This window comes from Pagrus pagrus (genome assembly GCF_965226575.1).
Source record: "Pagrus pagrus genome assembly, chromosome: 20".
In the NCBI taxonomy this organism is placed as follows: domain Eukaryota; kingdom Metazoa; phylum Chordata; class Actinopteri; order Spariformes; family Sparidae; genus Pagrus; species Pagrus pagrus.
Window position 1 is genome coordinate 14,856,218 of NC_140207.1, and position 23,055 is coordinate 14,879,272.

The window sequence follows — 23,055 nt, forward strand, 5'->3', positions numbered from 1 at the left end:
CCAAAAAAAGAAAACAACATTACTCCTATTTCTGACTCAGAAATAGGAGTAATGTTGTTAGGATTTTCATACCAAGAAGTCCTGATCATCAATGCCAAACCTCTCTCTGAGGTTTCGAAACACCAGAGGGCAGTACTCCTTGAACTTGAAATGGCTGGGCATGTTCTCCCTGTGTATCCACAAAAATCAGAAAACATAAGTGAGATGGTGTTTGAGATGCTCCATCTCCTAAAGAATATATTAAAGAACTCTGAAAAGTACATATATATTACAGTGTCATCATTGTAATTATATGAAATACTTAAAAAGACCTTACTTGTTGAAGAGGTGGTTGTCCACTTTGATCTTCGAATAGGCCTTGAAGTCGTCTGGCATGAGCATGATCGGAATCTGAACATGGCTTAACTCATTTATCTGGGCATAAAAAAAGCATAAGGACGAAGGGGAGATCAGTAATGTATCTGAGAACACAAATAAGTCTAAAACATGTCAGTCAAGTCCCGTGTCAGATTAGAAATGTTACAGCTAAGGAACCTAAAAACACGGGGATAGTGAGGGGAGAAAATGGTCGTGGAGCCTCATGTGGAAAAAACATAGAACATTTACTTCATTTTATGCAAACTTGGCACTGGAGCTTTGTAACCATCTCAGTTTTCTTTAAATAGTTTCTATAACATGCTAGTATAGCATCTTGAAATGTTCAGACAGGAATTCTGCAGATATTCAACCATATGCTTGCTGTGAGTTTCACGCCTCAACTCACATAATCTTTTCATGATGCAAAATAATCCCACCTAATAAGGTGCTAAAAACTGGTGCAAAGATCAGCATTCACATTACTTCATATACACATTCACAGACTCACACTGTGGTGTGTTGCAAAACAAATCAAAAAAGCACCCATAACAGGTACAAGGATGAACTTGTGACTTAAGATTTTTCCCCTAATCAAAACAGCATGATAACAATTTACTGGCAGCGTTGTTCCAATACCACTGCCTAAAGTACTGGAATTGGTATCAGCAAGAACACAAGCCGATGCATCAATACCACATAATTAAAAAAACAGAACCCTGCTACTTCCCTGCAACGTCATGTACACCTGTACACTGTATGCTTAACATATTTTCTTATGCACAAGTAGCCAATATCCATAAACAGCAAGCGCCTTGTGTAACTTAATGCAAATCCATAACATAACATCCATACTGGGTTAGTAGTATACAGTTAAGAATACGGTCAGGAAGGGAAAAATGGTATTGGTATAGCTCCAGTTATTGGGGATAAATTATGATTCAGGGCAAGAGCTCTGGGCCAGGTCATCGATCAATACCAATCTTTGGCACAGAACACCTGGTGATTTGAGCAGTCTACAGATTGGATTTTCCAGATGGTGTAGCCCACAGAGTTGAAGGACAGCTCCATGACAAAGGAGAATGGAAATGTTGCCAGAACTGCCAAAGCGTCAAGGTGTCTCCAATGTAGAGATAAAGACAAGATGAGGACTTGTAGGTTATAAAGCGGTGGGAGAGTGAGAGTGACAGACAGAGAGAGGGCGGTATGACGTGTATGAGTGAAAGCTGGGGTTATGTATCGCTCCTGCAGGAGAGATAATCTTAATATCCTGCAGTCTGTGATGCACTGCTGTTTTCTAATCTTCTAGTTTGAGTGTGTTCACGATTCAAGAGCAGATAATCACTATTCTCTCTATGTATGAGGACATTTCTCTTTATCGGCATTTCTCTCAATGAATGTTGAAATGCATTTTTAAAATTAGCTGGTGAGTTTGCTAAAATCGAGCAGTCATCTTACATGGTTTTCAGATAAAATGTGTCACAAACAAATCAGGAAAGTTAAGGCAGTGCCAAGAAACTTAAGTTTACAGAGTGGTTATGTTTTTAAAATGTTATAAGACTTATTTGACTCTAATTAAAGTGCGACTATAATTAAACTACATATTGTGTACCATCAGGTGCCTTAAACTGTAACACCTAAACGATTATGTTTGTACATTTATGGCCATGATAGCGATCCAATAAAACGTAAAATTTTAGACCACTTCAAGAAAGATAGCACACTGAATAGACAGCGGGGCTTCACACACATAAGGTACATTGCAGGAGTTTCCATTTGGAGCTGGTCATGCGTCACACTGCTTTAATACGTAGACCTGACATTCGTTATGACTCAGGCACAGCTTGACACAAATATGATGCGTGTGTATGTGTGCGTGCCTGTGCATGTGTTGTCGGCCGCAGGCAGGAGTGCTGGCATGTTGCATGAATCTATTAATAACCGGTCATTCCACAAAGCACACTGAATAAACTCAAAGACTCACATTTTGATTGACTATAACATTAATCACAAAGTGTGTGTGTGTGTTCCTCTGCAGTACATTCCCAGATGTATTTCACGCTTTGTACATTGCTCACAGCTAGGGCTGTGCAGACAGACGAGAGGTGGTGTCATATCACTATTCTAGTAGCTGCCTTGAAGAAATATTTTTCACCAATGGGGATACTTTGACCGTGTAATGCTGCAGGAGTATTACAGCAGATGGTGCAGAGAATGGCCTCAGCATGACTGACTGACCCATGAAAGCATTTGGCATACTTCAGGTGGCCGTTAAGATGTATAATTTTCGAGACAGTGTGCCTTAAACATGTTCATATTTATTCTCATACTTTAGTGTTCGACAAGTATAAATACAATACATGGTTAAGACTTTAAATTGGATGATTACAGCTATCTTATGCCAAAAGACTGATTATGGTTAACAGGTTGACCTGAAGAGCACCTTCTTGATCCCATTGTCTCCCAAATTAGTAAACTCCTGTATTTAGAACTAAAGTTTTAACATTGAGGATTGCAAAAGAGTCTGTAAGACACTTACTTATGCGAGTTAACTGCCCAATGAGAGAAACGGAGCTAGTTCCTGAAACAGCTTGGGAGCTAGTTTTAGTTAGTATAGTAGACTAGACGGGCTATGGTGGCTGACAAGGGCAAACATGCAGCAACTTATGAAAACACACGTAAATAGACAGGATATGAGGAAATTAAGAAAACATCTTTGTTTGCGTAGCACTTACGAATCACGCTGCAAAAATAACACAACGAAATACACAAGTAACGCCTTCTTAATTTGCTCCATGTTTACCCCTTTTAGTTCACTGTAACTGGCTCACTTATAAAAGTGTGAACAATTCAACACACTCAATGCCTGAGACAGGAGCTGACAGCAAATAGACAGTATGTTGGCAAAGGTGGTTAGCTGAAAATTTCCTATCAGACAAACTTAAGATACACCATACTAAACTTCTTTAAAAGCTACACAGTAAAGCACACACTTTCCTCCGTCTATTTGTTACGAGGACTCCTCAGTGAATACAATGTGTGTGTAAAAAAAGAAAAAAAAAAGAACTCTGACCCCCAGCTTGACTGGTCAAATGTAAAACAAATCTTAATGCTGAAGTCTGCAAAAGCTTGTCCAGTGATGGGCAAAGGGCTGCCTTTGTACGCCATTCAAACTAGCTCACCAAACATGCACAACATGCACAGTTGCTTTTCAAGAACAAAGCTGTTTACTTTGCGTACAGCACTTTGATGTTGCCTTACTAGTAGTGAGAGCTACAACTCAAACATCCCTGCACTCTAAATATCCTCTGGGATTATTGTAAGATTTTCAAGCAAATTAACAGAAAGAGAAGAAGCATGAGAACATAGACTTAGTGTGTCATTAACAGAAAATACATAAACAGCCGGAGAGAACTTTCTGGAAGGAAACCTTTGAGATAAAGACAGAGAAAAAAAAACATCTCTGGAAAAAAAATTAGCAGGCGCATCTAAAAGGACAAGAAAGCACAAGAAAATATATATATAAAGGAGGGCATTAAAGAGAAAGAGCAGCGTAGGATCTAAGTCCACAGATGCCATATCGGAGCATGTTTCAGTGCCCTGGTGTGACAGGCACAGACGTCACAGTGATGCTATTGCACAGATGAATCCCGGGTACTCAGTGGGGAGATGTCGCCTCATCACAACAAAGCTGTTTTTCACACAAAAGCAGAGACAATGCCTGATCTTACCACGCACACATGCGAGGACACTAGTGTACTGATTAGTAATGTCAGTCACAGCAATTAAAACACAAACACACATGCATGCACACATAAATTAGGTGGAAATATCTTATTAAATGAGGTATGAATGCTTCCCTCTAGCAGACTCACAAAACAATCTGCATCAGTTTGAAATATCCCCAACCTACACTCCTGCACTCCTGGATTTTGTGTTTGTACTGTAACTGTTTAAGTGACAAATGTCCCTGTTCCTGCAATTAAATTCATGCTGCCCTAAAAAACTATGAAGACAGCATGAGTAAGACTCTGAGTGAGAATGACTATATAGGGCTATTTTCTCAGATCATGCTTTTGACAGGATCACTTTTTTTGTACTTTTTTTGTTTTGGGTAGTTGGCACAACACTGATTTTTTTTAACAGTGACATTGCCCTTGTGTTTAATGTTTTTGCAAGTGCATAAATGGAGTTGAGGCTAATCAAGTATATCAACCTAACCATCACTCTGAGCACCTAATCCACATTAAATAACATGTAGTAATCATATTTTATCTGCTAGGCCCCTGTCATAATTTCTATCTCTGGCATAGTGTAGCTATGTTTTGTTTAATCAGCTCTGCTTATCTTTCTGCAGCTAACAAACATACAGACAAATTTCACACCACCACTTCCTGTTTGTCTCCATGGTGATTAAGACTGGTTTTCCGGCCCAGAGTGAAGCAAGTGTGTGCTGTTGCTCCATTGGACAGGAAGTCAGTGAAGAGAGCATGCACTGTCAGCAGCACAGCATAACCTTATCTCTCTGAACAATGACAGACAGAAGAGGCAGATGACAGCTCACTGACACTGATGACAGCAGTGAGTTTTAACGCCTTCTACTTGGTGAAGACATTTTGGATCTAATATTACAAAGGACAGGGTAATTTCTTCAGTGCACGCAATAGAAGGGTAATGAAACTATTTGAGCATAGAGAAATCTTTCAAAAAGTTCGAGAGGAAAGAAGTGAGACTAATCAGGCATGCCATCAGGATATGTAGCCTAGAGGGAGATATTCGACAATGAACAGGGAAGCTATGATCTTCACCTCTTTTTTTCCTTTTCTCATTTCTGATAACTCAGGTACTAACTTGCAAGCTACAACTTGAATGAGTCACCAGTGTAAAAAGACACTATAGTTATGTTGAAATTCTGTCCTTCAATATTAATATCTTCAGGCTCTATCTGATTCATTCTTTGTACAATATTTTGTTTCTATAAAACACCAACAACAAAATGACTGCATTAAAACCAACAATAGCATGGCCAGTTAATACATATCACTACATGAAATTAGTGGCTGATGAATTCATTTTGCGCTCCATGGCTCACAGTAATGTGGTTCTACTGTCATTAATATGTGAAAAAATAAAAAATAGCTTGTATTTGGTCTTCATCTAATTCACAAGATTGGGGTTGATTTTCAAAAACTATAAACATGTACTTTAATCTTCAGTACACGCCATAATTGTACAATGGCACAATGTAGCCACAAGCACAGGAACACAGAATCAGTCACCATTCAACAAGTGGTTAAACTGACATTAAAATATCATTTATAACAATACCATTTTAACATTTCCATATTGTACTTTTGGGGCCCAATCGCGCCTTATAAAACAACTACGAATTTACTGCAATACTGCTGAGGACAAGACAATCTTCAGTCTTGAGTCCAGTATTTCTTTTTATGTATACAGCTCATGGCGGCCATCTGCTTCTGCAATTTGCCTTGGAGGTAGCAGGAGTCAGGGAAGTACACAAAACTGAACCATGCCAATTTCTAAAAATGTGGTTCAAGTAAAGACATGCAACAGCCAATAAATGTGATTTATCACCTCAGAAAAGGAGCTGACATTTTAAGTCAATCATGACTTACAAGAAAAATCTAAACTGTAAAGATGGAGCCTTGGGAAAAACACGAAACATAACATATTTTCCCTTAGAATCATCATGCTTTAGTGTCAAGCTGTCAATTATGGGGGGAAAATGGGACATGTGCTCCGAGTCTGAAGAAGTGACTCCTAGACAGCGTGCTTCCTCTATGCCTATTTACAAGATGTTACAGTCTAAGTGGTTCTAATTAAGGTGTAATCAAGACAGACTGAACATGCAATTAACCAATATGCAGAGATGTAAATACGCTTAAAGGCTTTCCCAAATAAGACACACATGCATATAAACACACACACACACACACACACACACACACACACACACACACACACACACACGAGTACCAAAGCACTTGAATAACATCAGTTGTTTTAGGAAATGGCTGAAAAAGACAAACAAACCAATAAGCATTATATACTGGCTCAGTGGCTACTTACTCACCACAACATGCCATGATATTCATAAACCACAAAAATAATCATATGCAGTAGATATGCCCAGTGAAATGGAGATTTGCCCTTTAACGGTCAGATGGTGAGCATCAAAAGGTCACCTATAGTTGTAGTGGATTGTATTGCATGTGGACTTGACCTTTCACTGACCAATAAACAAGACAATTACATCATCAGCTGACCTCTTATGAATCCCAGAACTATTCATAGTAAAACAATGGTATCTGGGTGTTTGTATCAGTGATTTATTGGCTAGACCTTTAAAAGGAATGAACACAAAACAGGGTGGGTAGAGAAAACATACAGAATGTGAAATTTACCATTATTAGTGTTTTACTTATCAATAAATGGTAATTACCCTAAAAAGCCTGGCAAATCATATCTATGTATGGCAATGTTTCAATTTCAAACTGTTGTCAAGACAGCTTTAAATAACTGATTTAAAAAATCTGAGGTATTTTACGTACCAACTGAACATACATTTTAACTGTAAATACCTCAACATGATGGGAAAAGTCTTAATTGCATGCATTTTATGCACAGTTAATCTTAACATGGTGTAACATTACATTAATGCCTTTAGAGAATGTCTTGATTAAATTCTAGGAAACATGAGTACATCTTCCGCTTTATACTACACGCTATGATTAGCCCGCACAATTTAACTGCAAATGTGACCATGACAACCTGTCTATGACCTAATTCTGTGGAGCTACTTTTATTTGAACTGACAACTTTGGTGTCCGAGGTAGTCCACACTACCTTTCCTCCCACTGCTCACAACCACAGTGTGGAGGTCAGCCATAATGAGGCCATACAGATGATTAAAGTGGAACAGTGGTAAGGTAGAAGGACTGCTGCATCTGTGTGTGCAAGTGAGAGACAGACAGACACAGAGAGAGAAACACTGTCTTGGATGGATGCAACCAGCTACCTGCAATTAAAAGCTTATGGTAGTCATCCCTTGAAGTGTGAGACGTCTGTATCACATCTGACAGCTGATTTTTGTCTATTTCAGTCCATGTCACTTACTCAATCACAGAAATACACAAACATACACTCAAGTGCTGAGGAAAGGGAATGTGTGTTTCCAAGTGTTAGACTACATTAGACTATGCCATGTATATCAAACCTAGTGTATAATTAAGACAAATATTCAATGTCAGCACCTCCTTGCAACGGACGGGCTCCTATCCATGTTGAAACACTAAATGACTAATGACTAAAGTGGAAATAGGTTACACATACATTGTAGTTGTCATCAACAGCAACAGCTCACACACGCCCGCCCGCATGCACGCACACAGAGACAGCTCAGTGTGTCTGTTGTGAAGTCATTACTATGAAAGGCCAGATATTAAAGGATATAGTGGTTTAGACTGACTGAGCAACAAACAGGCTTATAGTATATGGCCTGTGCTGTTGGCTAAATCAAGCTACTCAGCAAGATGTCGCATTGCATTTGGGTAAAGAGAGTGCCATAACACAGTGACTTTGTCGTGAAGGACACACAAAAACACAAGTAGACAAATGCAGACATGTTTGCATGCATGACAATAATAAAAATTTTTGTTTAAAGGTTTTTAAAAGGCACACTTGGGACTGCAACAAGAAGATGCTTTCCATAAGTTTTTCTATCCGTCATTGCCTCAGGGTGCCAGGATTTAAGGCTTTAGCTTTTCTGTTTTCCTCACCCATAATCATCACACATATTAGCTGTAGGTCACTCCTACAGATATTTATAGATTCCCCCTCTTATGCAATCTACAGAACCAGACACAGCTACTGTGAGTCACACAGCAAAGAAAGAAAGGGGGAAAGTAAGCCAGCCAGACAGGATGACACAAAAAGGGGCAATCACCAAAACAGTGAATGTGCATGGGATGGGGAGAGGTTAATGGAGGTAATGAAAGAGAGGAGTGACAAACAGGAGTACAACAAAAAGGAAAACCTCAAACCTAAGGAAGCCCAAAATAAAAGGGCGAAGGAAAGACAAAATCTCAACAAAAAAAGTCTTTATTTCTAGGCAGAATTTTTCAATTTAACAAAAAAACTTTATTGTTCAAAATTCCGTCAGTCCTCCAGAATCACTGTAAAATTATGTAGTGTTGCTTTGAACCTTAGAAGTAGAAAAATTAAGTGAAATAGTTGTTGGGAGGAATAAAAACACAATGTATCACAGTTATCGTGATTAATTAAGCTGCTGCTACACTCATTGGCTCTCGTTGTGTTCCACTCGGGAGTGGCTGAGTCACATGTCACACCTAGTGCTAAAACTAAGAATAATCTGTCCGGTCTGGTATGTGACCTTATTTACTATATCTAAAATTTTTACATCAGCCCAACCCTGCAGTCAACATATACGCTAGCGATATATCTGTGATAAGCCAATTTAGGCTCTAAACTGTACTGACTCTATGCCTGTTATAAGAAAGCCTTGTGAAACATCAACTCAACGCAATCTTGTTTACTTTAAAAGGACAGGGGCAGGTGACATGCAGCAACAGGTTAGGAGCTGCTGAACTCAGAGCGATGGTGACACAGTGGGTGCCTTAAATTGTGAGTGTGAGTGCAGCTTTCCAGCCAGTGACAAATCTCATAAAGCATCAGTGAACACATTCTGACAACTTTCTATTACAAGAGTACTCTCAGACATCCCGATGACTGACAGACAAGCCAGGACTATATCCCTTTTAGGGATTCACAAATTATGTGAAGGTGAAGGTGTGAAACTCTGATCCATTTGTCACTGCTGAAATAAAACTCCTGATACGTGTTCAGCACCTTGAAGCATTTTTAGAATTAGCCTGTCATCGGTAGCTCGGATGAGTGTATCTTTATTGAAATCCAGTATTTTCAACAATGCCTGACTCCCTGCCAATAAATCACACACACAACAGTCTGTGTCTGATCCAACAAGTTAACACCACTAACTGTGATGTGTTCCTGCGGTGGTTTTGCAACATTCACACATGCAGATGTTAATTTTTCAGTAAGAGCCAAAATGGGCCACTAATTCACCCCCCAGGATGTTTGGTCTTTTTTAAGGACCATTTTACTTTCAGGCCCTAACATGAGAAGAATATTACTGTACAGACCCAGGATTTACAGTGTTTTTTTGTTTATACTTATATGTTAGAGCTACTATTTTCATATTTTTTCATATCCTGAATATACAGTATATTACATGATACAACTAACACAAAATTGGCCAACTTGCTGGCATATCCTGTGGGCTGTAATTGTGTTTAGTCTCTATTATGTTCATGTCAGCACATATCCAGCATGGGTGTGAAAGAATGATTATTCCTCTCAGGGGGAAAGACAATCATTTACAAAATACACTTTGAGGCAGCCAAATCATCCCATGTAAACTAGGTGCAGCAAAAATAGAAAGACTAGAGCAATTCCTTATTTGTAACATCATGCAGACTTAGAACCAGGGGATGCTTTTGAGTTTGAGATTGATTTTGTAGACCCTAGTTTGTTTGAGCTTTTGCACCCACTAAGCTTCAGTAGTTACAACAACGATTTCCACAAAAAAAAAAACTTTTTAGCTTTGGCCTCAATCCATTTCAGTAAAACCATGAGATATGTAACCTATTTAGGCTGTGAGGGGAAGTAACATTTCAAAGTATGAGGATTAAAGTAAAAATGGGCTACCTGTCAGCAAATGTTACTTTCAGCAAGCTGCCACACATCTTTTGCCACACAAAGAAACTTCAAAATGCACATTACTGGCTTTTCTCAGTCATAAAAAGGAGTGATTCTGATGACATATCCTGAATGTGTGTATGTCTCATTTATTTCTATGCATCCTGGTACTTCATTTAAATCATTTTGCATAACCTCTTTGCCTCCTTAAACCAATAAAGAGGTGGAATCTGTGGCCCTTCTGTATTGTCTAGAGTAACTAAGTAGCTGGTCTCTCTTCTTAGCTGGTTCAGGTCACCACTTTGCTCCCCGAGCAAAACACTGTAATAAGTCTGGTTTTCAGGAGGAGCCAAAGTGGATGTTTTTGATTGACAGGCCACATATGGGAAGTGGGAGCCACATTTTGCAGAACATGTGCATGTGTTTGCATGTTGCCTCTGCATTCTGGTTGCATTCTCATGCCCCCCTTAATTCATTCCTTTGCAGTGTTCTGTTATTTACAGCTTGAGGTTACTTTTACAAATTCCATGCTGTGAAGAAACTTTACATTAACCCTTCCAAACTGCAACCCGCACACCCTCTGGCAGAAAGTGTGTGGCTCAATCTGGAGACCTGACATCAAGTGTCATTTTTACATTGCCAGTGGTAAGAGAAACAGAGTACCTTATCAAGTAATGGGAAAAACAGCAGGGGAGATAGCCTGAAGCATAAAAAAGGGAAATGTGCTGTTGGCAGTCCTGCTCTGTGTTATGCAATCCAAGAGAGCAGTTTGAACATGTAGATTCTCCAAACTTGTGTAGGTTTTTTCTGGCTGTCAGTGGCCCATTAAACCAGAGTTCTAAGACATCTCAATCAGACGGAAGAAAGCTATTATATGAACCTTTATTACTCGCTGTATTGGACAAACAGAAACTAACTCAGAAGATTTCAAGTTATTTCAAAATGAGTCATTTTAAGTCTTGACAGAGGCTGCAGTTTCTAACTATAAGGGAAACATTGTGTGTTCTTGACAAGTCTAGCTGATGTTGCATTAGGAATGGGAGCGGATATGATTTTATTGGTACCGTTATCAATTCTGCTTATGGGTCTGATTCTTTATCAATTGCCTTATTGATTCTTGATCAATTTTCTCTGTGGAAAAAGTACGCCTGCACAGATTTTCAGTGTCATCCCAACTGTTTTGGTGTCTCAGAGTCTGTACACTTTGTAGAAAACAGAGCAGGTCAAGCTGGCAGTAGCCTGAGAGCAAGCTGTAGGAACAGTTTGTGAATCCAATGAAATGAGAAAATATTTGTACAGCTTTCTTTGGCAGTCCTGTAATTTAAGCCCATGTTACATAGAAAGGTATTTCATATTTGCATGTTGCTTGCATTTGCACACTTAACTAAAATGATCATTTTACAGACATTACAACTAACACTCTTGTCATTATTCTTCTTGAAATGAAGCCACTATTTCAACCATTGCCTTCTCTCCATCATGACTACTCCTTCTGACAACTGTCAGAAAAAATGCCGGCATTAAGTAATTGACAAATTCAGAGGCACACAATTTCACCAGATTGGACAATTTGGAATCATTTCTCAACTGGAACTGGTCCTCTATTTCCTTACTTAGTCATATCTGATTATGAAATCTTAAGTGAGAGGAAAATGTATCAATGTCCATCTTTCTCAGGCTTACATTAAAAAATGTAATGACATAGCTGCACTGAGGTCAACCTCTACCGTATGTTGCCCCCTCAGGCTTAACTCCAAAGCCAGGTGACTGTAATCTATTGACAGATTACAGCTTAGATGCAGAATAACAGCTTTGGATCTTTAGCTGTCTTGGCCCCACATACCGTACATCAGGCTATAAAGGCTGCGTAATCCACACTAAACTGCCATCCTTAACTAAAAGACAAAAAACAAACGCTACTGTCTAAAACTAACATGCATAGTGTCTGTCACAATGCTGTCCATCAAACACCCCAGGATTCCTCAACCAAATGCAGAGATATGGATTTAGACAAAACAGACTAACTAGAAAATGTATCCGAGTCTCAAAGTATGAGTTTTCAATGTAACACGAAACAACGGCGATCAAAAGAGGCCGAATCATCTGTGCGCAAATTGCTGCTTTAGCCCAAAAAATGCAATATTATTTCATATATCAAAGGGAACAGTCTCTGATGTCTTGAGACATGCCAAACTCCATCAACAAAGAGAAACAGTGGTCAAAAATTGAAACGTACCAGAGAGAATATGGCCGACATAGTCTGCTTCTAATGAGATGTCCAAATAGCATTCCTCTGACCCACTAAAATAAAACCAAATTAATATTGATGAGCAACTACCATGCTATTGGACAATATATATATATATATATATATATATATATATATATATATACACATATTCGGAATTTCGAATTCATTTGCTAAAGCAATCACTGCTTGCTTGCCTGTTTCATAATGTCTGCTAACCACAGCCACACACAACAAAACCAAGCAGGACAACCACAGACAGACATATACGGATATTTCGCGAAATCGTTGTCTTTCCTCTGCATTTTGGCCTCTTGCAAACAGCGTTTAGGCTCACTGATGAGCATTTGGGAAACAATGTCATCACCATAATTCGCACATGTCCGTTCCTTTTTTTTGTCATGAGCATGCACCTGAACATCAACAGCAACTACCAGTTTGTTTATGTTTTCCACACTTTACATACTGTGTTCCACCTTTATAACTTAACTTAGCGGTTTACAACAGTTTTGTATCATTTTATTTTCATAGAAAAAGCTCACTACGCATGCTGAGAATGCTGTTCTTAGGTGTTTGATCTATCGCTTACGTAGACTTTATTGCTGCCTATTGGCTTGGCATTTGAGTGTTTGGAGCAGTTTTTGCCTTCTCTTGTATTAAGAGATATGTTGAATGAAGTTCATGTGGTCATGTTTAAAAGATGGCAGAAACTATAATAATACACCTACATGTGGACAAGGCAATAAATAAAGAGCAAGAAAGCAGATCAGTACACTGCATCAAAAGGCCTAAATTCCTTCTTTTTTTTTTTCCATAAACCATACTATTGTCACCTTTTACACCATTAGCAACTCAATGGGAACTATTTCATACCAACATATTAATAGGCATTCATGTACTGAAGGAATAAATGAAAGCTGCTGCTCCCTTACTGCTCAGCTCCATTTGTTTACATTTTGGAGCGCAGCTCTCCTCAATCTCAAACACCAGATAAATTCTTCAGTAAACAGGCTGGCTTTACTGTAATAACCACGTTATGATTATTAGCAGCAAGCTGAGTAAAGGATTAGGAAAAGCTATATATCCATAATAAGATTGCAGGAGTGAAGGAACCTAAAGTACTCCAGATTATATACCTTAGTCCGTTGACAGAGCATCGTCTCGAGTGCAAAAATAATGTGCGTAAAACATTGGTAAAAAGGTTTAATACTTGGGATTTGGTGCCAGAAATATCTGTACATCCGCAGCTATCCAAGTTTGCTCTCCCTCCACCATATGAGTGTTGGCCCAGCGCAAATATTCAGCAAAGGAAGAGAAAGAGAGCAGAGCACAGAGATAAGCTGTCTTGCATGGGAAGATCTCTTATGACACAAGGCCCTAGGAGCTTATCCTACATGTGCACAACAGGAAGCCAAAGAAGAGTTCACTGCTCAGACACACACACACACACACACACACACACACACACACACTTTTTTAGTGCTTACATCAAAACCATGCATATACCATGCGAGATATAATTGTAAAAAGCTTACTAAAGCAAATATAAGTAACGGTTTCAGCACAGTCACTCATTTACACTGACAGCACCGACCAACCGCTGGACAGCTGTCATCTCCTATTTATCAATCAAATGCAATAACACAAAGGCACAAGCTGACAGCAAGTAGGGCTTAATGTGGCATATCAAAGGGTCAAGACTGACACAACTGTGGGGGATCATAAGGACATTAGATGGTCTGACTCACCGAATGGTTGACTCCCCACATAACCACGCTGAGCAGAGGGTCGCTTGCACGGAAGAGCTTCACTTTCTGGGCAACGAAGTGCTTTTTCTTGGTCTTCGTTTTGCTCGCAATAGATGCGGCAATGCTGGCCGCTGAAGCCATCTTTAAGCAAACTGGCTGGTTATTGCAGTCTGTGCGATAATCTTGAAAGAGTGTCTTCCCCTTGAGGCTGGCACAGCGGCCACCAGCTCACGACTCAGTAACACCAATACTATTCATTTAGCCAGCTCGCAAATCAAAGTGCCCCAATTCTTTTCTTCATCCGACGTCCCACACAGCTTGCCTGACGCTATGGCCCTAACTCGACAAGAACTAATGTGAGGAAAATACGATGCGTTAAAGCTAATACTGCTGCTCTCCTTCGCCTAACAGTCCGCTGCTTCCCTCAGCCCACATCATAAGTCACCTCTCTTCCTTCCTTGACTAGTCTGGAGCTCTCCGCACCCCTGCGATGTGAGCTCTCACTGAGCTGGCGTTAGCATAGCCGAGTAGCTTGCTAGCTAGCAAGCACCACCGATAAATTTCGTAAAATTAATAAACGTGTAAAACAAAAAGAATGTGAAGCCCAGTGACAAACGACACGCAAATTACACGCAGCCTTGTAACGAAATGCTAAAATGACACATTAATGATGATGAATGGCTAACTAAACGCTCCTGGCCATCAGCTAACCTTAGTCCCTCCGACCTTCGCTAGCGAGCCAGCTACGTAACGTCAGCCAACTGACGGCACAAAGCAGAACCGGACTCCCTTCAGCTGCTAGCTACCATTAGCCTGCAAGCTAACTATTAACATTAGCAGCTCTTAACTAGCAAAGCGGCTCAGCCCTCGTACGCTTTCGTTGTCAGTCCGTAGAGATGACAGGGGTACCGAGTCATATCCTTGCCCCGCTTGAATTGAAACGCCGAGGAGCAGCTATCTAGACGTCAAAACGAGCGGCCAGTGAACTCCGTCTGCAGCATAGAAGCTCATGTGTGCTGCTGTCAACTGACAGCTCGACGGAGGAGGGGAGGTGACAGCCTGCGCTTTGCAGTGCCTGCTGCGCTGATTCGCTGCAACCCCCTCCCTCCGCCGGGTTTATGCTACTTTTCTGTGCCGTTCAGCAGCACACACGAGTCTTTTAAAAAAATGTTTTTTATATCAGTCTAATTTCGCATTTAGGTTTAAATTTCACGTTGACAGCTGAAATAAATCAAAAACCCATTTGAGTGTGAATATGCAGCATTCACTGGACAATTTCAGGTGGGCCGGGTCTATGGATGTGAGCGTGCGTGCGTGGGCGCGCGTATTTGCAGCTCGTGTAATAATAATGCATTAGCAGTAAAAACCTGTACATCATCCCAGCCACCCCCCCCGATCCTTGATTTGCTTTGGTTTAGATTAATCTGAGGCTCATTTCAGGCTGCAGAGCGATAATGTCCCACACCACCAGAGGTAATGTCTTTAGAGGTCATTTGGTGTTCTGGTGCATACTGTGCTGTTTCCACTGGCACATTGCTGTGTCAGTGCCTCCCTAAGAGCAGGAGGCATCAAGTGTGCTGATGCTGTATAGAAAGCTCGTTTGTTTTATGACTCACCCTTCACAGCAGCGCATAGGTCTACTATTGCTATGACCTACGCATGAAAGACGCCCCCTCAACACATACACCCACACACTCTCTCTCACACAATGGTCGATATCTTCCCTTGTCATTTTTCAATATTTACCCCGTTAATTTTTTATGAAGGATTAGCCCACCTGTTTATGCAAATGTGAGCTGTGACTGTTTATTAGTAGGCTTGATCAGAAGGACTAAACAAAAGAATTCACATTTTGTTTCGTGCATTTTACAGGAGTGTCTATGTGACAAATAAAAATGGTTTAATTAACTGATACATTCACACATGTTTTGCCAAAATATGCACGACAGCCAACCTTCTCCAGTCCACAAATGGACGTAGGAAATGTTTTAACACTAATCTGGCTTGCTAATACAACACTAGCCATAAAGCTAACAGGTGAAGCCCCCGTTAGCCCAACGTGGCATCCGTTGCCTAGCAACGCGGTGTCAACCTCGTTTTTCCAAAACACCAAACCAGCTAATAGCTTGGTTGCTTTTGCCGGCGGTCGTGGTTATTATACATCTTTAACTTGCCCTTTATCTTTGAAAGAAATAGGTAAGGGATATTGAATATTTTAGATACCGAGCTGTTTGTCTGTTTCCTTTGTAAGCGTCATTTGTGAACACTGCAAGTGTCGCCGGCTAACCTGTCAGGTTAGCTTCGGAGTTTAGCTAGCATAGCTACCTATATTCATGACTAGAAGACACAGAGTTGATTGCACTGAGCAGCTTATGTGCTTGTTCCCTCTCTAGGACACAAAATGGGGAAGAAAGTGAAGAAAGAAAGTGAAACTCCATGCAAGGAAACGGTGAGAGATTCCTGTAATGAAACCTTCTCATCTTTACCCTTTGATGAATCTTAGCTGACGTGTTTGTGAATGGTTTATGTGTTTCGTGTCCGCTGAAAACGCTATCCTGAAATCACACACACGGGCACGGACACAAGATATAATATAAATATAAAAATATAGATCTAATAAAGCATTAACATGTCTCTCCTCACGTTGCCAGTTTGAACCACTACCTGTTGAGGGGAAAAACCCAGCAACAGTCGTGCTGCTGCTGAGCTCCCCAGAGGAGGACATCCTAGTCAAAGCCTGTGAGGCAATCCACACATTTGCAGAGAAAGGTGCAGTAGGCTTTGCACTGCTAACACATTGTGTTTTTTTGTTTATGGTGAGCGACCATGCAGCGGAAAAGCGCAAAATATACTTGTGGTTGACCACTGTCCTGTCTTATTTCCTGACCTTTACTGTGAAACCATCTGTTTCTACCATTCTACCCTCATAAAACACTTGTATGCTTTTGCAGATTAGCAGTAGCTGACATGTTAAAAATGTTATTTAGAATCAAAACTGCTTTAAATAATACATAAGTCTATGTCCAGTCTTTCTCTTTTATGTTTAATCACAGTGTTTATCCTAAGGACTTCACAGATACACAATAAACACCCACATGCACTCAGGTCTGTTGGGCACCATACTTAATTTTCCTGTTCGCTGTCTCCCCCTGTTGTTAGGAGATGAGAATAAGGTTTCTCTGCTGGGACTTGGGGCATTGGAGCCTCTCTGTCAACTCATCACTCACAACAACAAGCTGGTCAGACGCGCCGCCCTCATAGCCTTGGGCATCATGACCGCCAACAGTGAGTCAGACAACAGAGGAAATCAATGCAGACTCGCCTTCTCAGTCGTTTGGTGCCATACAATACAACCAAGTGACTGGAGTCTTGTTGACTTCCAGACTGAATGATGGGTTGTGGTTAACATTGTCTCATGTTTTCATTGAAAGGTGATGTAAAGAGTGCTCTGAAAAAATGTGATGTCATTCCATCAATCATCGATAAACTGTCACTTGAGGGTGAGTCATTTTGATCATGAGATGAATAGACCCAGAAGTAGATATTTACTATAGGCGGCAACAAAACTAACAAACAACACAATTTCCTCTCTCCTCTTCAAGAAGATGTAGTTGTCCATGAGTTTGCAACACTGTGCCTGGCCTCTCTGTCAGTGGATTTTGTCTGTAAGGTCCAGATCTTTGACAGCAAGGGCCTGCCAAGTCTAATCCGGCTCCTATCCAGTCCAGACCCCGATGTCAAGAAGAACTCGCTAGAGACCATATTCAACATGGTCCAGGTGAGTCAAAGTTGTCAGCCTCGAGGAGGTTACGAGGCTATATGGTTATATGATTAACAATTGTAAAGATCTCACAAGCCATAGTCTTGTGATGGGTGAAGTTCAAATTGTGCCAAAATTGTTCTTGCCTGTTTTTCTCCTCTGTTATGCTGTACTTATAAAGGACTACCAAAGTCGTCAGGCAGTACATCAGCTGGGCGGGATCCCTCAACTTCTGGAACTGTTGAAGTCAGACTTTCCTGTTATTCAGCATTTGGCGTTAAAGACGCTGCAGAATGTCACCACTGATAAAGACACGCGCAACACCTTCAGGGAAGAGCAAGGATTTGAGAAGCTCATGGATATCCTCAGTAACGCGGTAGGTGTGTCAGAGAGAAGACATGCTTTTGTTGTAACATACTCATGTATGCTTCATCCTGCCCCTTAGTGTTAATACAATGAAGAATTTGAAATAAGTGCTTATGTTTGCATCATTAAGTAAAAAAGGTTTCTTTTGAATTAGCACTTGTTCTCACCTCCTAATGCCTTCTCAACCCAATTCGAGGTCTGTTTCCTCTACATCCTCTGACACCCATTCATCTTTTTTATTTTTTATAGGACTTCAGTGACCTCCATATTGAGGCCTTACAGGTAGTTGCTAACTGTCTGAGTGACAGTGAGAGTTTCCAACTGATCCACCAGGGCGGAGGGCTGGCGAGGCTGACGGAATTTATTCTCACCCCTAACATAACTGAAATCCAGTCCAGTGCTGTTAAATGCATCGCCAGGGTTGCTCAGAGCGGTAAGCACAAAAGGAAACAAAAAATAATAATTTTCTCTTGGAAGTCTTAAGGGAACTAACTTTCCGACTGTGTGTCTAGCTGAGAATTGCAAGCTGCTCCACGAGCAGAATGTGGAGAAGGTTCTGGTGGAGCTTCTGTCTGTGTCGGATGTCAGCGTGAAAACAGCAAGCTGCCAGGCTGTGTCAGAAATGAGCTTTCATCTAGCCTGCAAAGATCACTTCAGAGACCTGGGTACATGAACATTTAAACAGCCGACATAACATACACGCTCACTAAGATGAAGTGTGAATGTGTTGGTTTTCTGTGTGTTTCAGGTGGTATCCCTGCAATTGTACAGTTGCTGAACAATGAGAGCTTGGTGCTAAGAGAGGCAGCAACGCAGGCCCTTTCCAACCTCACACATAGAAACAAGCTCAACGCCTTGTGAGTGACAGACAACCTGAGAACATTTCTTTTTGTTGTTCTTGGAATAAGTTTGGAATTTTGTGTTCTGTTTGATATGTGAATGTCATAGCTACAATAAGTGCAAAACACCCAAAACATTAGAAATGTCAAGGTATTTTGAGTGTGTATGCCACAAAGTATTAATGATATGTATGCCTTATTGCCAAATGTGTAAAAAACAGTTTCTAAAACCGGAATTTTAAAGTTGAGCAGTAAGCAGCCTTCCTCTCCACTTTTTCACAAATGATTTAATGCTTCATTTGTCCTCTCATGGTTCTCCCTCACTGAATATCTCTTTACCGCTCTTCTCTCCCCTTCTCCATTTTATCTCCCACTGTTTTATCCCCCTGACAAATCTTCCCCATATCCATCGTCTCTCTCTGTCTGAGTTCATATTTCAGTACTACTTTCTCCATCAGTTATTGAGACTCCCCTCGCATGCATAATTTCCTCACTATACTGACTCTAAATGTTTGTTTTCCCCTATATGCTACTTATTCGTGCAATCACACTAACAGAAATACCATGTTGTATGCTATGTTGTAAGACTACATTTGTATCAGCTCCGTAGGTTTGAAGCTAATATTCCATCTATTTCTGCGGCATCTTCCAGTGCAGTGTACAAGGCAGGCGGCCATGAGATCCTTGTCCAGCAGCTCTATGGAAGCTGTGCTGGGACGGTGGCCAATTCTGCTGCTACACTTGGCAACATGGCAGGACAGGGGGTCATCCGCTGCAGCATCTTGTCTCATGGAGCCATGCAGGCTCTGGTGGAGCCTTTGAAGTCCACAAATGTGCAGGTCCTGGTCAACACCACACAGTGCCTGGCAATGCTGGCCTGCGACACAGAAGCGAGGGCAGAGGTTGGTGTTTTTTGTGTGTCTAACTGTTCAAAAGGCTGATTATTAGGAAATATGGGGAGGTGTTTTTGTATAGAGCAAATATGATTGAGTTTTACTGATACAGGTTTTTGTTTTTTAACCAACAACAAAATCTATAAATATCTACCTCAAATTCACTCCCTGTTCTACATAGCTCCAAAGTGCTGGAGGCCTTCAACAACTGGTCAATTTGCTGCGCTCCTATCACAAGGAGGTGTTGCATAATGCATGCCTGGCTATCAATGTCTGTGCCAGTGATGAACCCACCGCTGTGGAGATGTGCAAATTTGGGTAAGACACTGAGATGACAGATGACAATGACATCAGGACATGACTGATGAATCATTAAACGCAGATTTGGTGGATCATTGTTTAAATGTGTAAAGTAAAAGCACAGTAAAGTCAGAGTAGTCTCTCAAATAGCCAGTAGATGGCAGTATAGGACAGTATTATTTGTGGCTACATCATAATGTATAGGTCATTTTGTTCGTGTGTGTGTGTTAGTGTGTGCATTTTTATATTCATCATCAATAACTGAATATCTATAGATGTGCTTGTATTGCTGTTCTGTTTGTGTGTGTCTCAGAGCCCTGGAAATGCTTCAGGAAATCAACCAATCAGTGACACGTAGGAGTAGTGTTAGCAAGCTGGCCATGACCAGCCTGCTTAGCTCCAATTCGTCTGTTAAATACAGCCTGACAGGCCATTTGTCCTCCACTGACATTATTAGTGCTGGCTTCTATGACGCTGGAAAGGTGAGTGTACGTGTGTATACTAATGAAGTTAATGTGAGGTAGATGTCTCCTGAAGAAATGTAAGCAAAAAGGGAAAAAATCACAGACGTGCTCATAATATCATGTGCATGATCACAACAACTATACTAGACTGTATCAAAGGACATTTGAACATTTTGACTTCAGCATAATAAATAGTGTTTCTTTTAGGCTCGTGGAGGTCAGAGGATTCTGACTTTAGAGGAACTGTCTGAGCAGCCTGTCAACCAGCACCGGCCCATTATATTTGTCAACACAGCAGCTGAGTATGTTTTCCTGATTTTTTTAAAGAATATTCATAAAATCCTTAAATAGAAGTAAACCAGTGTTGGGGAATCTACTTTGAAGCTACCAATGACTTCAAGAGGAAGAAGTTGAACTACAGCAAAACTACCCAAGGGAGAACTATTTTGTTTATATATAAGATTAAAAAGCTAAGTGAACTTGTGGTATATAGCAAAACTACCTCTTGCACACATCTGCCAGCTGAAACTATCATATAAGTTGATATATGTAGGCCTGAGTTATCCTATTGGAATATTTCCTCCTGAGGGACAAAGCGGTATCATGAGTCACAGGCCAGGGCTTGCTAGTTAGCATGCTAACTGCAGTAGATGTCTCTACAACACAAGGAGTCTTTGACACTACGTCAAAAGGGTTTTTCTCAACATTCTGTTGATCATTATAGTAAATGTTATAAAATACATTCTTACATATTGCACTTTAACTAAAGCTACTTAAACAAAGAAGTTAAAACTGGTTTTTAAAAGAAAAAGATCAAATTGACAATGTTCATGTGATATAAGACAAAAAGGTCACATGTCACATGACAAAGAATGCCACTCAGTTTAGTTTATTGCAAGTGCCCACATACCCCACTGTTTATGAGCAGGTGCAAAGACTGTCAGTTTTGAATTACAGCAAAGAAGCTGTGGTAAAATAAAAATAAAAGAAAACTAACATAATATGCCTTTCCCTTTATGGCCTAAGTAGTCTTTAGTAGTGTAAAATAAATGAAAAAAAAGTAATTCAACTAGTTGAATCAATATACAGATATGAATGTAGTTAAACTACCAACAAGCTACTACAAAATGTAGTTAAGCTACTAGTTTAGTTACATTACACTAACTTCACTAACTTTTTCAATTCCAACCTAGTAAACTCCTCACAACGACAGCCAAACAATGACAGCAGACTGGGCCTTTCACACTACCAGCAGAGTGGGACATTAACAAGAACAACCACACAGATAGTGATAAAGCATTTGCTGAGACATGGCAAGTCTCCTACACTACCAGCCACACTGTGTAGTTTGTCAGTACAATTTATTGTGACTGTTAGATTACTATCACACTCCCCTTGTGTGCTCCAATCCAGTGCTCCACTTTTTTTCCTTTCTCTTATTACACCTCTCCCCGTTGCCTTCAGTGCGCCCCGTTAGCGTGGCCTCACAGGGTAAACGATCCCATTTTTTAAGATGGACACACACTCAGGGTAAAAGAGCCTTTGTGTTTAGACTAATGGACTAAGACTCACAACCACGAAAGTGCACGAGTGCACATGCATGACGATTCAGCTGAGGATGCCTCCACGAGATACACATACATTTTAGGACACACACAAAAATACCATATGCATTAAAGGCTGTACATGCGCACACACTAATGCTCCCACAAGCTTTCAGCATTTTGATGAATCAACGTTGCCAAAGAGAGCAATACCCCCTCAGGGTACCTCATGTCCACCCCATTGTCCCCCGTTCAGCATGCATACACACACACACACACACACACACACAACATCTCAGGCATTCTTAAACAGTGTGTTATGTAATCCATCCACTGCTTAGTATGACCCAAGTTGAACTTTTTAACATTATAAAGCAAAATACATCTCACTAGAAATGTTCTTCCTCGATCTTCTGAGGAAATACTGTTGCATTTTGGCCATAAGTTAAGTTTAAGGTGAAGAAAATGTTATGGTGTTTGGGAAAAATGTGTTTGTATACAACAACAAATTTTAATAAATTGTTTTGTGTTGGCAACTTCTAGTTTTCTTCTCTGATGTATTCATTATTATGCTCATATGCGTCTTCAACATTTTGCATACATACACTCCTCTTGTGGATACTGGCCAGCCATTTCAGAGACAGTACAAGATATGAGAGGATAGAAAAGAACCTCTTATAATAATAACCATCGTATGTTGAAGTAACAGAACATGCTTTGTTTTGAAGAACCAAAATATAGTATATCCAGCAGAGTAAAGTACACCTAAATGTTGCA

General features: G+C 40.4%; 2 protein-coding genes across 6 annotated transcripts in view; one reads left to right on the forward strand and one right to left on the reverse strand.

The window, feature by feature from the left end:
- Nucleotides 1-15,187, reverse strand: part of pip4k2aa (phosphatidylinositol-5-phosphate 4-kinase, type II, alpha a) — a 31,446-nt gene extending 16,259 nt beyond the window's left edge. Inside the window, exons 1-3 of one of the 3 annotated variants that reach the window (XM_084341311.1) lie at nucleotides 14,113-15,187; nucleotides 317-414; nucleotides 73-169 (exon numbers count right to left, since the gene is read on the reverse strand). In XM_084341311.1, coding sequence (XP_084197437.1) covers nucleotides 73-169; nucleotides 317-414; nucleotides 14,113-14,253 — 336 coding nt within the window. In that variant the 5' untranslated portion in view covers nucleotides 14,254-15,187. The remainder of the gene's footprint in view (nucleotides 1-72; nucleotides 170-316; nucleotides 415-14,112) is intronic. The other 2 variants (XM_084341310.1, XM_084341312.1) reach the window with 2 other exon arrangements.
- A 1,006-nt stretch (nucleotides 15,188-16,193) lies between these two features.
- The window catches only part of armc3 (armadillo repeat containing 3), a 9,021-nt gene continuing 2,159 nt past the window's right edge, over nucleotides 16,194-23,055 (forward strand). For 2 of the 3 annotated variants that reach the window (XM_084341089.1, XM_084341091.1), the window contains exons 1-14: nucleotides 16,194-16,308; nucleotides 16,506-16,561; nucleotides 16,764-16,881; nucleotides 17,272-17,397; nucleotides 17,544-17,612; nucleotides 17,715-17,890; nucleotides 18,054-18,248; nucleotides 18,488-18,671; nucleotides 18,751-18,903; nucleotides 18,987-19,095; nucleotides 19,730-19,979; nucleotides 20,152-20,288; nucleotides 20,584-20,752; nucleotides 20,942-21,036. In XM_084341089.1, the coding sequence (XP_084197215.1) occupies nucleotides 16,514-16,561; nucleotides 16,764-16,881; nucleotides 17,272-17,397; nucleotides 17,544-17,612; nucleotides 17,715-17,890; nucleotides 18,054-18,248; nucleotides 18,488-18,671; nucleotides 18,751-18,903; nucleotides 18,987-19,095; nucleotides 19,730-19,979; nucleotides 20,152-20,288; nucleotides 20,584-20,752; nucleotides 20,942-21,036 (1,829 nt within the window). In that variant the 5' untranslated portion in view covers nucleotides 16,194-16,308; nucleotides 16,506-16,513. The remainder of the gene's footprint in view (nucleotides 16,309-16,505; nucleotides 16,562-16,763; nucleotides 16,882-17,271; nucleotides 17,398-17,543; nucleotides 17,613-17,714; nucleotides 17,891-18,053; nucleotides 18,249-18,487; nucleotides 18,672-18,750; nucleotides 18,904-18,986; nucleotides 19,096-19,729; nucleotides 19,980-20,151; nucleotides 20,289-20,583; nucleotides 20,753-20,941; nucleotides 21,037-23,055) is intronic. The other variant, XM_084341090.1, reaches the window with a different exon arrangement.